At 47.2% G+C, this 16,022-nt stretch overlaps 2 protein-coding genes across 2 annotated transcripts in view; both read left to right on the forward strand.

Annotated features, from left to right (window-relative positions):
- The window catches only part of LOC114642422 (uncharacterized), a 217,128-nt gene extending 210,593 nt beyond the window's left edge, over positions 1-6,535 (forward strand). Inside the window, exons 26-30 of the mRNA XM_051934827.1 lie at positions 593-955; positions 1,182-1,529; positions 1,612-1,941; positions 4,374-4,418; positions 5,377-6,535. Coding sequence (XP_051790787.1) covers positions 593-955; positions 1,182-1,529; positions 1,612-1,889 — 989 coding nt within the window. The 3' untranslated portion in view covers positions 1,890-1,941; positions 4,374-4,418; positions 5,377-6,535. The remainder of the gene's footprint in view (positions 1-592; positions 956-1,181; positions 1,530-1,611; positions 1,942-4,373; positions 4,419-5,376) is intronic.
- A 2,384-nt stretch (positions 6,536-8,919) lies between these two features.
- The window catches only part of LOC114661610 (uncharacterized), a 29,326-nt gene continuing 22,223 nt past the window's right edge, over positions 8,920-16,022 (forward strand). Inside the window, exons 1-4 of the mRNA XM_028814744.2 lie at positions 8,920-9,109; positions 12,072-12,410; positions 12,523-12,801; positions 13,898-13,990. Coding sequence (XP_028670577.2) covers positions 9,058-9,109; positions 12,072-12,410; positions 12,523-12,801; positions 13,898-13,990 — 763 coding nt within the window. The 5' untranslated portion in view covers positions 8,920-9,057. The remainder of the gene's footprint in view (positions 9,110-12,071; positions 12,411-12,522; positions 12,802-13,897; positions 13,991-16,022) is intronic.

Here is a 16,022-nt window from a genome sequence, read left to right on the forward strand (position 1 = left end):
CTTTATACCTCACTTTTACATTACACTTCATTCCCCACCACAGTGAGTTTCTCCTGCCGTGTTTTCTTGACCCTCCTGCTCCATCATACTGTTTGTGACTCTCTTTGCTTTGCCCACCCTCTCCCTCTTTGCCCGATTGTGACTCCTGATTCTCTTCTGCCAGGCCTGCAGTTGTTTTCTGGTTACGTCCACTCCATGAACAGACTGCAGTTCTTGTGGACACCATAGAAGAGCCTCACCATGTCATTGACTTGGAGGTCTTGTCTCTGTTTGCTTAAAATGAACTTTGAGAACAGAAGACAAAAGGGCAGGCTGCAGGATCAAGTGTTACCTGACAGTAGTCCTGGGGAATACCGCAGTTGGGAAGGGTCGGCCATTGAGATAGTGAAAGGCACTATATAAGTGACATTGGTGTGGTGCTGTGAGGACCTTGATGATTGTCGCCTTTACTAATCGTGTCCACCAAGCAATCTCAGGAGCTGTGATGGAGACACCTCAAGACCACCCCAGATATTTTATATCAAACAGGAGACACAATAAGACCACTCATTTATCTTTATCTCTGTCACTGATTGATCCTGTCTGTTTTCAGGTATCGGTGAGCGCCCCAATTTGTCAAACATTAAAATGCTCAAGTTTTCAAAGGTGGGTGAGCCCTGCACCCTGGGCTGCACCATCTCTGACTTCTTCCCCAGTGGTCTCACAGTCACCTGGCTGAGGGTCAGAGCACAGGGTGGACATCGGCCTGTAACTGCAGGGTCTGCTGAGTGGAGAGCCACAGTGACGACACCCAGGCCTGAGATGAAGAACAGCAACTTTGAGGTGACCTCGGAGGGCCAGTTCACTCCTGAAAGTGCCAGTGAGTTGGAGGAGATGACGTACATTTGCAGGGTGGAACATGTGGCCCTTGAGGAGAAAACCACCGAGACAAAGTCCGGCAGATTGGAGCTAACAGGTCAGACTGGGTTACTAATTGACTTCTGTTCTCATGTGGCCATCGACTGCCCGTCGAGCCCCCTGATGCGTGGGGTCATTTTTACCGTTAGTTGTTTTTATGGATTTCCCTTATTATCTCGTTACAATACAGATATCAGTGTTTTATTGTGTCTCTGTAATTAAAGCTCAGTTGTTTAATGGCGACTCCATGACACCACTGCAATCTGCCCTTCTGTCTCTTCCAGCTAAGCGTCGTCCGCAGCTCTCCGATGTGAAGGTTCACTTCACTCGCTTTGGTGAGCCCTGCACTCTGACCTGCATCGTGTCAGACTTTTACCCCAAAAAGATTGTGGTGACCTGGATGAGGAGACAGAAGGGGACACAGAGGACAGTTCCGGCTGGCTCAAGAGACTGGAAGACCACCGTGAGTCAATATGGGCCATCGTTAAAAGACAACACATACACAGTGGTGTCTCAGGCCACATTCACACCTCACACCCTCAACGACTTGGAGGACATGGAGTTCATCTGTCGAGTGGAACACGAGGGTCTCGAGGGGACAGCCATTGGGAGGAGCTGCTCAGTGATTCCTGGTGAGGCTCCTCATCTTTCACTCGAGACCACACTTAGTCACATGACCTCCACCTTCACCCCTTTTGTTCCTCCTCTTGTCAGGTCTGCAGAGTCGGCCCGTCATGTTGGACATCCGGGTCACCGAATTTAAAGGATTTGGTCAACCCTGCACTCTTAGCTGCTCCATCCAGGACTTCTACCCCAAAGGCATCAAGGTGACCTGGGAGCGGGAAGGGGACAAAGGACCAGACATCAAGACTTTACCTTGCGTCCCCAAGAGAGGAGAGTGCAGCTACCACCTGGAATCTCTGGTCACCTTCATCCCTCAGACTCTGAGTGACCTGGAGGAGGTGCAGTACGTCTGTAAGGTTCAACATTAAACTCTGCATGACAAGATCATTGGAAAGTCGAGCGGAAAGCTGGTGAAGCCAGGTGAGTGTCCGAGAGCGGCGTGGAGTAGGAGTTTAAGGACCAGTCCTGCCAGCTCAGGTCTCAAAGAGACAGTTACACTGAACTGCTTGTCCATTTCATGTCTCACAGCTGATGTCTTCCTCTGCTGGTGACATCCATATTGACTCTCATTCACCCGATTTGTTTCGGGTTTTATTGAGAAGGTGGAGGACTATGATGAGTAGACGTGTTCAGGAAGAGAGCCACACTTGAACATCAGGAGATGAATATGATCAGCTTTTATGGACCTCTATAAAGAAGCATTAGTGAAATGAAATGAGGATGTGAATGGACAGACAGGCCAAAATTTAACACTTAATTAACAATGGAGATGAGATGAGAGCAGTAGGCCAGAAATGGACACGAGAGAGACCTCTGAGGACAGCGTACTGCTGGGTGTGTGTGTGCATCTGGTCACAGATGGTGTGTAAGAGTCCTGTGTCCCTCCGTGTGTGTGACAGACTTATTCTGCCTTTATGATCTCCTCTCCTTTGTTTCTTCTCCTAAAGATGTCGTTCACACCTCAGCTTAGCAGATGGAGCAGCAGTGGCCCCCTGGGCACTGACAGTAATGACCTCAGTGTCAGTTACCCTTTCACATTGTCGTCCACTCTGCTTCAACAGTGAATGACAATGAAGGGACTGTGAGTCAGAGAAGCAGTTTGTCCTCGGTGCCACCTTCAGTAATTGTGTGGTGGGTGCAGCAGAATGACCTGCGGCTGAATCTCCACTTCATTAGACTGGGCAGTTGGGAGAAGTGAAGTCCGATCAGTCAGCCTTGTTGATCACAAGATGGCCACTCAGAGCTTTTGAATTGAAGTCAAGTTGAGCTTTAGAGCCTCAAGGCTGTGACCAGGAGTACAGAACAACCATTCACGTGAAAGAGTGTCCATGTGAGGTCATTACATGTAGGGCTGCCGTGATTAATCGATGTAACTGACTATTCAACTAAAAAAATAATCAAATCGGATTTTCTTAATCGACTAATCATTCCTCCTGAACCTCCACACATCCAGCACGCCATGTCACTCTGCACTGGTTGAGTAAACTAATCATAGCGGCAGCTGCGCCATATTTAGAAGAAGAAGGTTTCTCCAAATATCGGACAAAGCCAAAATCCTCCTCTGTATTTCACCTGAAAATCAGACAAAATGGTTGATTGCTTATTAGGTGAAAAAAACAAATAATGTGCCATGGCAGCCCAAGTTCAGTGCTGAAACAGGAGCAGGCTGGAAGTACAGCGTAGGACAAGACAACACCACCGTAAATAATCCGCTTATACCTGCTCATCATTCAACATTAACGTTGTGAGGCTGATTAACGTGAGAAACTCCTACTAGCAGTGGTTAGCGTTGGCAGGTACGTTACAGCCACTCATTTCTATGGACAGAACAGATAAACGGTCTGTTAAACGCATTGGCCACCATTATCACTCTCTTTATTCAATTAAGACTCGCACGCAGCGTTCATATGCCTGCTTCAATTATTTGGACTGAACTGTTCATTAGATGAATTGATGAATCAATAAGATAGTCGATTGATCAATCGTTCATGGCAGACCTAATTACACACATGCAGTAAGACTGAATGACCACATAATATCTGATATGCCGGTTTAATGGGCTTTCCTGAACTCCTGCCCACAGTCTCTATGTATCTTTCCGATGTTAACGCGGTGCTCAGGGTCCGTTTACTGTCGGTACAGTTCACTGGTCTCCATATACACCTACAGGGTGACCACCTGGCCGACTCGCTCAGGATCATCCCGGATGTTAGCCTCCATCACACGTACCTGAGTTAAAACACAACGCTGCATGTGAGCACACAGGTGACACCTTGGACTCCGTCACTGACATCTGCCTGCCACCCGGCGCCACTTCCAAGCTCCACAAGTCAGTCACAGTGGTTTAGAAACTGCATCATGTGTGCCCTTCTGCATCATGGAGAAGTCATTTACTTAACACGTCTCTAAATGAAGTGACGGAGGGGTCACTAGATGTTATCTTTAACCTGAACTGGGGGCACACGGACACTCCAGGATGCATTTCAAGAGTGCTGTCTTAACAAATTGTGACTTGAGAGATGCCATCTGTCTGGATGCATCTCCACTGCTCTCAGGTGCCATCTCTCTAATCCCATTCCTCCATTTTCATGACACTAACGGCTGCCCACCCGCCCTCTGATTACCTGGTGTGCCACCTCGGCCTATCAAAGCAATGCAATGACTGCCATCCCCTTTGTGTAAGAGTCTGGTGCTGGTAAAGGTTTAACAGCTGGCACTCAGTGACACGTGCTTTGCCAAGAGACACCTTGACATGTGAGTAATGAGCTCCACAGAGGCAGTGTCTGTGAGTCCTGAGGTGGTCTTCACATCCAGAGGTCTCGTCTCTAACTCATTTTTCTCTTCTCCTTTAGGCCTGACTGGAGCCAAAGAAGAGGGAAACAAAGAAAACCCCTCAGGTAAGCAGGCAGCCCCCCCCCTTGCCTCTTACACTTCTGTACTTCTGGGACCCCAGCTCATTGTAACCTGACCCAACGTCCCCTTTAGTTAGCACTCTGATGATGTGAGCCCCACTCTGTCCTACAAATCCATTCACTTTCACCCTAGAATATCTTCACATTGTTTGAGGCTTTCTGGTTCTTTCACATGCGTGACGTGTCTTCTGTGAAGCTCAAAAACACTGCAGTCACAGAGATCAGCAACACCATCAGCTAAGAGGAAAGACTCGAGGAGAAGAACATCATCAGCTTAGGCAAACGGGCATTAAGTGGTGACCCAACATTATCAAAGCTGTTAGAACAGCGGCTTTACATTCACACAAAATATTATGACGGGCAGATTTCACACAAATGTTGGCAAGTTCTTCACACAGGGTACCACATATGTGGACAAGGGGGCTTTATGGACCTTCAAAACTTGACTTGATGTTAATTTAGGATCGAGAGACCCCTTTATCTTGTGAAGACCACTCCAGAGTTCTAAGAGCTGCATGTTTCACACCAGGCACTCATTCCTGAGGTGTGCTCTTCATGCTCATAGCAGCCATTAGTCCAAACTCACCAAATGCAATGAGGACTCTGGGTGCTACTGGATGGGCCAGCTGTGGACTGTGAGATGAGAGCCCAATGTCTTCCAGGTTCATAATTATTTGGGTGGAGATATAAAGAACAGTGGGATTCTCTTCCTGACTGAGCTAAGAAAAGCTTTAATACAACCTGGGAGAACACAAGATGAGATCTTAGCATCTCACTAGATGCCTACTGCTAGTCGCCACCACCTCCAGTTCAGTTATCGGGGTAATGTGGAGGCCGGGCATCATACACTTGGCCATCCACATCCTGCTCTCCTTGGATGCTGTGAGAAGACAGAAGTGTCCTTGCATTTGTCTCACTTCTCTCTTTTTAATTTGATTGACAGGTAAAAGCTCCTGGCCTACACACTACTACCCACAAGGGTGGAAGCGGTAAGGAGTCCCAAGAACACAAAGTGGTCCAAAACTGAACCCTGCTTACCAGTGTGTGGCAGTGGGACTGAAGGCACACAGAATACTAAAGAGGCAGCCAGCCTGCAGTTCCTCTTCTCTCCACTGGGGGTCACTCATCAACAGATGGCTGACCTGCCCTGCTCTCCAACCTGCTGTAATGACCTGTGGCTCCACAGAGTATCGCTGGCCCAGTGTCTACCAGTGCGTCATCCTAAATTATGTTCAAGATGGTTGGGGAGAGAATCTTCATCCTCATCTCCTCCTTTTCCTCACCTTTGTGAAATTTCCTGCATAACAAAGCCAAGAAGACTGAAGCCAACTGACCTCTGCAGATGTGTCCAGCTTCTGTCCGGTGCCATTACTTGTCATTCAACCTGGAAAATAAAACAACCAGCAGAACCCATAAAACAGTGACAGTTCTGTGGCCACTAATGGGTGCCCCTCTACCTCTGTGGACCCCACTGGCTTTACATTGACCTGAGCGCCTCTTAGTGGATTTACAAGAATGGCCGAGGTTCTGGTGCTGTCCGTAGCGAGGCTGACCACCTGAGATAAGGAGACAAACTGAGAAAGAAGTTTCAGTCAGTAAGTCTGCACCAGTGGAGCATTCTGGTCACTGGGCAGTAACTGGACCCTCTAGACTGAGGAGAGGTTTGGTGTCAGCGGTGGGATCTCAGCTTGCAGGCTGCTGGTGCCCACTACTGTTCTATAGTGTCACCTAACTGTCATTCTGCTTTGTTCTGATGGCTGTTTTACTTTATTAATCATCAGGGTGACAACTTAGAGGCGCTGAGGCGGCTTTGCTCGGCACTTTATTGGCTTTGCTAACATTTCATTAGTCTTTGTTAGTAGGCTTCTATGACTGCCAATGTTCTTCTGATGTCTCAGATAATGTGCTGCTGATATTTAAAATGTTTGATCGTTTTGTGCTCATTCAGATTTCACTTTCCGTATTAGTGGGCTGCTCATGTACTGCGGCTTCTTCTTTTAATGGCACTCAGAGTCTGGCGCATACAAGGCCTTTCATGTCTCCTGGTGTGCGTTTGTGTGAAGAACATTACTCTTCTATTCATTGTGTACATATGTATAATCATATATATATATATATAGATATAGTGCTGTTATAAGAACTAAGGGTCTCCACCCACAGGTTTGGACATGTCACCGGTTCTTTGTCTCGCCTTGCCAGCTCTTTCACAGCCCATCAGATGATCTTCTGCTTTCTAGTTGTCTTTTTTATCTGCGGGGACAATAAAACCTAAAGGAATGAATGTCTTTGATAGCCACAGAGACTTCAGTTGAATCCTTCAAAATGGAAATGTTAAATAAATAAATAAATAAATACAGTGTGTACCAAACCCTTTGCCGAGTGACCTCAGAACAATCATTTAAAAGAAATCCCCAAGTGTTTGTGACGTACTGCAAAATCTGAAGGTCACCAGACCCGAATGTCACCATCTTGTTTGTCATCTTTATCTCAGCGCAAAGTAAAACGCCACACAGGAGTGTCGGCTCTAAGTGAAGCCAAGTAAAGCGGGTCAGTCCTCCTCCTCCTCCTCCTCTACTGGTGATGAGCTGACTGGACAAATGAAGCCTGCAGATAGCCGGCTAGGTGTCCAGCCTATGAAGCTGATGAGAATGGGGTCTGTGAACAGGTGCTGACCACCCTGAGCGTAATGGCCTTGACCATCACTGTCCATTCCAACAACTTCACGGCTCATTGATGCTCGTCCCTGACCTCTCCGTTCTAATGATGTGCAGCTAATAGAAAGCAGGAGGACATGATGACCGGTCGTAAGCTACTGGCATGGCTGACGTCCACATGTCAGAAAGTCTCTTTTCTCCTTCTCCGGCTCTTTCTCTCCAAACCCATCAGTCAGACTCTCTCTGGTTTTGATGTCTGGCCTGATATACTCTGCTCTGATGGCTACCAAGCACACCTTTGTCTGTCACTTTGAATCTCAATGGCTGTTTTTGTGTTTTTTTGCTGTCATCCACACCCCCATTTTGTGCTCTCGCCCTACTTGCTGTTTTTGTGCCCATTTGATGTTTAGGTGACTGCTGACCTTTGAGATTACATGATGCAGTTCCTCAGAACGCCTATGGGGGGTTCCCCACCTCTGATGACCACCCCAGTGCACAATGGGGCTATCTGAGCATCATGGACATCTCCAGATTGTTTGGTGGTCAGAAAGGTTCAAAGAAAAGATGACTGCAGTGTCATAAGAGTTAACCCGACTATCAAAACCGAAAGGATCAGCCAGGAGGCTGCAGCTCAAACATCATGTGATGTCTTGTGACAATGGCACAGGGGACTTCACAGCTCACACATCTGAATGTCAGGCCAGCCCTCAAACTGTGTGACACGTCAAGGCCTGCGATCAGGGTGCCATGTTTAAGTGAGAATTACAGAGGAGAGCACCGCGTTAGTTTACATTCGGATGGTTTAAATGTGCGTTTGCCTTAAAACACCTCCTAAGTCAGTGGCTCTCAATCTGTGGGGCGCAGAGTGACAAAAAGGGGGGCGCAAAGTTAATAAAAAGGGGGGCGCGAAGATGTGAAAAAAAAGAAAACAAGAATCGAAAATATGAAAAATCCATCTATTGAAACCAAAACAAATGAACTTAAACTACATTCTGATACAGAAACATAAATCTAGAGTTAGATAAATGTCGATAAAAGTTAAGTAGGTATAATAAAATATTCATCTATGATATATCATTAATTAAAAAAGAACAAATTGGTGTTAGTGGGCTCCTTTAAAAAAAAAGTTAGAGGGGCGCGATTAAAACTGTTATGAAAACTCGGGTCGCAAATACTTAAAGGTTGAGAAACGCTGCTCTAAGATATTTATTATTATTATTATTATTATTTCCTTGCGTGTATTTTGCACGTTTTATTTGCCATTACTTTGGTTTATTGCATTAAACGAAGACAGTCGTGTTTTTCCGTCCATATTTATTTCTGCTTTGCTGTTTTTCTTTTTCTTTCTAGGAGGGGAGGGCGCTGGGGGCTCCAGGTGGGCTTCGGGCGGCACTGCGCTCGGCTGCAGATCTCCGTAACTGCGATTCCGATCGCGGGTTTGAATTACAGACCCCGAAAGTGCAACATTAGACATCTCAAGTACCCCCTCAGTTAATGAAAATGTCATCGCCGAGACCTCAAAAAGCCCCCTGGCCGTCAGCTGTTAAGCCCCCGTCTTTAAGCGCCTTCCACGTCGCTCCGATTTCTGGTTTGGCCGCCCTGTTTGCGGGTCTTGTGTGCTTAACGGGTGGGTCTTATGGCCCGCGCGGTCCTTTGCCGTCTCCGCCCCCGTCTCTGTGGCTTTTGTTCTTGTTAAGTAAACTTTTCCTTTAAAGACCCCCGCAGTGGTCCCGTCTCTCTTTTTCAGACTGGTCACCTTATTTGAGAGTTTTATTTTCCAGACACGTTGAGCCTGACTCACGACTCTCTCTTCTCTCTCCTTTCTGTCTGTCGTGTCACTTCTCCATTGCTCCGCTGCCTGCTTACTTTACACGGACCGCTGCTTTTTTTACGATGATTTGGCAGAAGCTGCTGCGGTCACAAGACTCGATCGCGAATGTGAAAACGAAAGTCAGAGACGGGCGAGCTTCATGGCCGGGTGGGCGCTGCCAGCGCTGCTGCTCCCTTTGCTCCTCGCTGCAGGTGAGTCAGGCTCAGGTGGGAGGGGTGGAGGTTTTCGGGGTGCGCGTTGACTGCGCATGCGCGCATCTACACAGCGACTCGGCCGAGTTGAGCGCTCATCGGGTCGCGAACCGCGGGTTTTATTGAATACAATTATTAACAACAATACATGAAACAAGTTAACAGTTATTTCATCGCTCAAAATGAAAGACTGTTTTTTACCTTCTTTCCCTGTTCATAATAACATTTAATTATAATTATATAGCGCCTTTCCCGTGCTTAAAGCCCTTATTGACTTTCCAAAATGGTGTTGCACAAGAGTCAGTGTTTTGGGGCTGCTTTCAATGAAGTTCATATGAAAATAACTTAAAAGACTGTTTTGGCTGCCACTGAAATGAATTCCACAGTAAAATCCGTCATGGAAAGCCAGAAGTTGAGGGGCTCCTTTAGGAATATCCATTGTCTTATGTTAAGACTTTATTTCTTTATTTGCTTTATTTTAAATAGATGTACAGTAGGTGAAAGGTGCTGTATATGAGGTAGACATTGTATAACAGAGTGATGTATACTGTACCCGTAACGGCACATGCGCTGCTTGAACGATGACATACAGTGAGTACACTTGACTTCTAGTTTTCATTCTCCTCTTCCTCTGTACGTTTATCGTTCGTTTGCTCAGAGGTCGATGCGCCTGCTGCTTCCTGATCAGCTCTTCTATTCACCAGCCTAGTGGTCCGCTTCCTCTCTTCTTCCATCGGCATCTTTTCATGTTAAAACTGATGAAGTCAGTGTTTGTGTTACAATTACTAAGTACATTTAACTTAATATTTCACTTAAGTCTTCAGTCTGCCTCAAGAATGATTTGAGATATGAAGAGGTAGGAGAAGTGACAGTGAAGGTGGTGATGAGAACGGCGCCCGTACCCATGTGCCACATGGCCACCCTAATGTGTTGATTCTACAGTAAAATAAAAAGAAGAATAACCTTGGAGGTCAATCATCACCCTGAAAGCGGACAGTAGACGTCACCTAGTTCAGCGTTTCTCAGCCTTTAATTATTTGTGACTCGAGTTTTCATAACAGTTTTAATTGCGCGCCCTCCTAACGTTTTTTTTGAAACCCTAATAAAATGTATTCCTATATTTTTTGCTGCCGATACACCGCAACAAATTTAAAATTTCCCTATGAATAGTGAAATTACGCCACATATGGCAACATTCACGCCCCCTTTTATGTTACAGATTGAGATCCGCTGACGACCAAATTTCAGGTGAACAGTTTAAACGGTTTGCGAGGTGATTTAAAATCCGGGACAGACAAACGGAGAGCCACGGTACCGTATTATATAAGAGGATATTTGCAAGGTGCTATATAATAGATACATTAGAGGTGACAGATACTTGTGACCCGTAGGGGCTGCTTCAGACCCCCAAACACAATAATGCTGACGCCAGTTTTATTTGCCTGGTGTGTAATTACAATAAAGACAACTCCTCCATCCACGCTAGAAACACAGCCATTCACAATTCTTTTGCTTTTCTTCCTCCACACCAACTCCATCTCGCCCGGTGAAGTGACGTGGTGGTCCCTTTCAGACTGGACACCAGTGTACTGCACCCCAGAAGCAGGTCAGGGCCAAGCAGATCATCCTAACCCTAAACCCTAGAAGCCCCCAAGGACCCCACCAAGGCCACCGCAACGCCAGAGGGACGCTGGCATCCAGTGGACGGAGGGGGCACACACAACCCTGGGAGGCAATCACCCCCCATACCCCCCCCGTCCATCCATTATATCAACTCCTCCAGGCTCAGTGGGCTTTCTCTCCATTACAAGTGACCTGAGGCAGAACAAAGCCCGCCGCTCCATTGTCAAGTCTGCTGTGACTTCTGTCGTGACTCCAACACTGTGACTCAAGCCGTTAACCTTCCTGTATCCACCTCCAGTAGCCATTACCCAGCAGGCCTTGCTCACGTACGTATTTAAATCATAGCACAACTTCAGCCAAGTGGACCGTTAAGTAAACTGGTGCAATAAGAGCCGTCTTACTCCAAGGCGCCGATCACACGAGCGCACGTCCGTTTATGGGGGTTTTCACCTTCTGTCCACTCTACTCCATCGTTTTCAAGTTTGAAGATGAAGACGTTTAAAATGTTGGTTCTGAACACGCAGCGTCTGTGTTGTTGTTGTGTGGTGTAAACGCGATTTTCTATAAAACGATACTCTAATCTCCCTCTGATTGGCTCGTGCTTATTGCAAGGCCCTTCCCTGATTGGGTCCTGCTCACTCCCTGACTGGTCAGACTGGTCAGATGAATGTCATTTTCCAACACAGTGGTCTCAGAAGACTTGCTTTTCATGGCACTTGTTGTCCTGCTTGTCCGTATGTTGGAATGCTGCATGCCTGCGTCAAAGGCACTTTATTTTGCCAGTCACTACAGTCTTGTGACGTCGCAGCCCTCTGCCTTGTTTTTAATTGAGATGTCATGTGGGCACCTCATGTGAGTGTCCTCTGGAGACCCAGGGGTGGGCACACAGTCATGGGATACCAGACCAGCCTTGAATTCCCCACTTCACACGTCACCTTGTCAAAGTGTCTCGGGGCGATTAGGCCTGCTGTCCTTTTTAATCATCAGAAGTGGAACACGCAGACAAATCTGTTCAGATAAACACTCAGTGGTGACCACACCAGGAATTAAAAACCCACCAGCTGAAAGCACACAGACTGACCAGAGGTCCGACACTCAGAGGTCCGATACTCATCATAGTCCCCCAGTATGTACAGACACTGAGGTCTTCTACTTCTGACACCCCATAATTCACTGTATGGTCCTTGGTGTGGCCCCTAAATCAGAGTGCCAGTGTGGCCTACAATCCAATGCCCATAAAAGACCCCAAACCACATTTTTACATCACACTTCCTCACATCCCAAACCAGTCAACACCTTCAGAAGTCCATCTAATGGCACACGCTTGTTGTGTTTGTAGGCTCGGAGGCCACCATCAGTGTCTTCTCATCTAAGCTCAGCATAATCGCTCTGAGGCACTCGACTGTTGTACTGCCATGCACCTTCACGGTCACACCAGGCCCCATCGACCCCAAAGGCCTGACTGTCATCTGGTACCAGTATGGGTACCCAGTGGCCAAGTTTGAAAATGAAGACTCCACGGTGAGACAGGAGGCCAGCCTGTTTGAAAAAGACATCAGAGGAGGAAACGCCTCGCTGCTCCTGGAATCCATCGTGAAGAGGGACGAGGGGCAGTACGAGTGTGAAGTCACCTATGGAGGAGAGAAGGCCTCAGCCAGCCTTGTCCTGACCATCCAAGGTGAGTGACCTTCAGGTGGCTCTGTCAATGCCAACTTAACCCTGTTGACTTTATGGAGACCGTAGTAGTGGGGATGCCAGTAAGGATGATGTGTCTGTCTGTGTCTCCTCAGTCCCTCCTGAAGTCCTCCTGTCCCCCGCGTCAGTTCAGCTGCTCCATGAGCACACCGTGACCTGCTCGGCCAGAAGCTTCTACCCTCAACTGATCCATTTTAGTTGGAAGAGAAATGGCAGGAGTGTCGACCCCCTGGGGACCACAGAGCCACAGCTCAACTCAGATGGCACTCTGAATATGGAGAGCAGCTACCACTTCACGCCCAAGAGCCGAGATGACCTGACCTGCGAGGTGACGCATGAGGCCCTGAAGGAGCCGCTGAGGAGATCCGTCACATGTGAGTGAGCCCATCATCTTTGTGTCAATAAGTACAAAAGGACGGGCCTGTGTGACTGGCGGCCATAAAGTGTGTGCAGTTGTGTGTGTGTGTGTGTGTGTGGGTGGGTGGTTATGCAGGTGTTTGTGTGCGTGGGTGTGTGTGTGTGGGTGGGTGGTTGTGTGCGTGTGTGTGTGTGTGTGTGTGTGCAGGTGTGTGTGTGTGTGTGCGCGTGTGTGTGTGTGTGCTCACAGTACTCAACAAGGCCTTCACTCCAGTTCACGTCCAGTTTCGAGGCCTTGTCCTTTACGACTGGAGCTCAAGTGTGATGAGGGACCCGCCGAGGGTCTCACTGTAAGTTACCAGCAGACGTTAAACCAACAAGCCTGGAGTTTGAAGCCACTGCAGAACACCACCTGACCTTAGGGCCCATGACGGCACTGAATTCAAGCCCCCCACGTCATGGATGGCCGCTTACACTGTTCACACGTAGCCGCTTGGCTAATAAGGTCACTCTTTAGATTTACAAAAGGAAACTGCGAGCCGGCAGAATAAAACATTTACAGTCGTCTCATAAATCAGCAGTGAAAAATATAACGTGATGATGTGAGAAAAGTCTGGGAGGAAACACAGCAGGCTAGTCGCTGTATTCCTAAAGTCTTCAAACGTTAATGAAGACCACTGTGAAGGTCCCCCGTGACCCTGTAGTTAGGATATAGCGGCTTGGATAATGGATGGATGGACTCTGAAGGTCCCCAGGGTCCAGTATGTTCTCACTTATCCTTCCAGTTCTTAGTGTGACGTATTCCTTCTAAAGTTCACCTCTCAATCCCCTCTCTGTTTCCTATAACCCCTTGGCCTGGTTTCGCTCTTTCGTTAATTTCCCCTTTGCCAGTCTTTGCTGTTGGTTGGTGTTCTTGTTGTTTTCAGTAGACGCTGGCACTCGCCCAGCTGTGCCCTGTCCTGTCAGCACAAAGTGCCAGTGAGTGTTTAGAGGCCTCATGCTGTGTTCATTTACTGGACCTTCCTGACCCACCGACTGGCCGACATGCCGCAGGTCAACTTCTTTTGGGCTGCCAACTGACTTTTTCTTATTTTGTTCTTCTGATAACCGCAGATGTTGGACTGACCAGCGCAGAGGTTGGACTCATTATGGCTGCAGTGATTGCCTTCTTCCTCCTCCTCCTCACCCTCTTCTGGTTCTTGTCAGGTGAGAGAACATGTGACTCGGGGGCCATTGCTTCTGTTGGTGACCCCCAGTGCCAGGACACAAGGTGGCACCCTCCTCTTTCCTATCTAAAGTACAGTTTAGTAGCCCGGGGTGCAAAGAAGCCATTTTGAATTGGGGGGGGGGGGGGCATGTAACATTTGATTGTGGACCCTCATTCTGCATTCGTATTAGGAAAGTAAAACATTCATAGGAGTCATAGGATGTTCTTGGGGGCGCCTAGAGGTCGAGGGCCTACATGACCCCCTAATGCGCCCCCCTATGAGCAGCAGTTTTCTAAACCAAACACATTTAGGAACTCAAATAATCAAATCATGAGAGGCAGCTGCAATGTCAGAAAGCACTAGAAGCCATTTTATTAGGAGAGATGGGCGGCCGAATCCTCTGGACGTCACCGACGCAGCTCAGCAGCGACACGAATCAGAGTCAGGGTTAGTGCTGGGGGGCAGGTGTCTTTAACAAAGGGGGCCGCTTCGCTTTGTTCATTTTATTTCTTTATGGTTAGGGACGGATCGTCTTCCACTGACTTTGTAAGAATCATTTGGATCTTGTGCTTGATTTGTGACTGAAATGAGCCGAGCATTCAATCCTGCTGCTTATGTGAGCCAAGAAAACTCAGCTGAGAACAAGAAAAGAAACACGTGAAGCAAACGTCTGACTGTTTAGACCGAAATGCATTTTTATTTTACAGTTGACTTCACGATTAATTAAACACGCTGATCCTCATTCAATCTTATCGCCTTAGACAAGCCCAGATCTTCCATTTTGTATCAGACATTTGCCTTTTTATTTTGGAATATCTGCAGTATGTGAATTGTCCACAGGCCCCGTTGCTTTGACTAATCCCAGTTCTGCTGCTCTTCTGATTTACGCTCTCCACTGGTCAGCAAAAACGGACTTGAAACTGTGGGCAGCGGAAATCTGAATTGAATTAAAAAAAGATAACCGGGGACATTTTAGTAGAAAGGTGCTGGAAATGTGCTGTTTTCAGATGGACATCTTCCTGTTTTCCTTTTATTTGATGAACTAGGGGGCTTCGCTCGCCAAATCGGCCAGTGCTGTGCACCAAAGTGAAGAGGGGGGCTGAACACACCCCAAGTAGATGCGGCTGCTCCTCCGAGACCCCCTCGTAAATGCTGATACAATGGGAGTCGAATATCAGTTGTTGTTTTTAATCTCCTCTTTGCTCGATCAGCTGCTGCTCCTACTGTGCTGTGTGATCTTCACCTTGGGCGGCGCTTTGAATGTTTAAACGCCTGTACAGCGGCTGTCTGTCCTTTTGTCTCACTGCCTTGTCTCTCTTGTCCCCCAGACATCTTCAAACACCATGTGATCTCTTTTTGCTGTTCTGTTTATTTACCGCAGTAATATTTTCCATTTTTTTTTTGTGTTAATGTGATCTTTATTCTCATTTTTTGAGACTTCCGAAATTTTCCTACTTCCATTATCTCTAACGTGCTCTGCATGAGTATCATGGGACTTGCTTCCAAAGGCTGTAAGTATGACGTGACTTGACTGTCTCACGGGATGTGAAAGTGTCTCTCTGTCTCTGTGTGTCTCTTCCAAAGACCTCGTCTCGTTTCTTTCTCGTCACAAGATTTGTTTTTTTCTAATAGAGAGATGACAGATAATGCTGTGTGTGTGTGTGTGTGTGTGTGTGTGTGTGTGTGTGTGTGTGTGTGTGTGTGTGTGAAGTACACAAGCTGTATGACTAAACTGAATATTTCACAGTACATCTGATATTTAACTAAGCCTTCATAAAGACTAAACACATTGACATGACGCTGTTCTCAAATGCTGGCCCAGTGCTGTGCCGTCTCCCAGTCCTAACCCCCCACTCTTCAGGTGTCCTGACTTTTCAGGCCCCACCAAACTTATGAGGGACGTTCAAACCGTTTTACGCCTTTTATTTAACTCTATTTATTTATTAAGAATTTCATACACAAATGACTTCACTTTTCTCCCTCGTCTCCTCCATTTGCGATGTCATTTCTCCCAGCGCCATGCCAACGTT

Source organism: Erpetoichthys calabaricus, chromosome 12 (genome assembly GCF_900747795.2).
Source record: "Erpetoichthys calabaricus chromosome 12, fErpCal1.3, whole genome shotgun sequence".
NCBI lineage: Eukaryota > Metazoa > Chordata > Cladistia > Polypteriformes > Polypteridae > Erpetoichthys > Erpetoichthys calabaricus.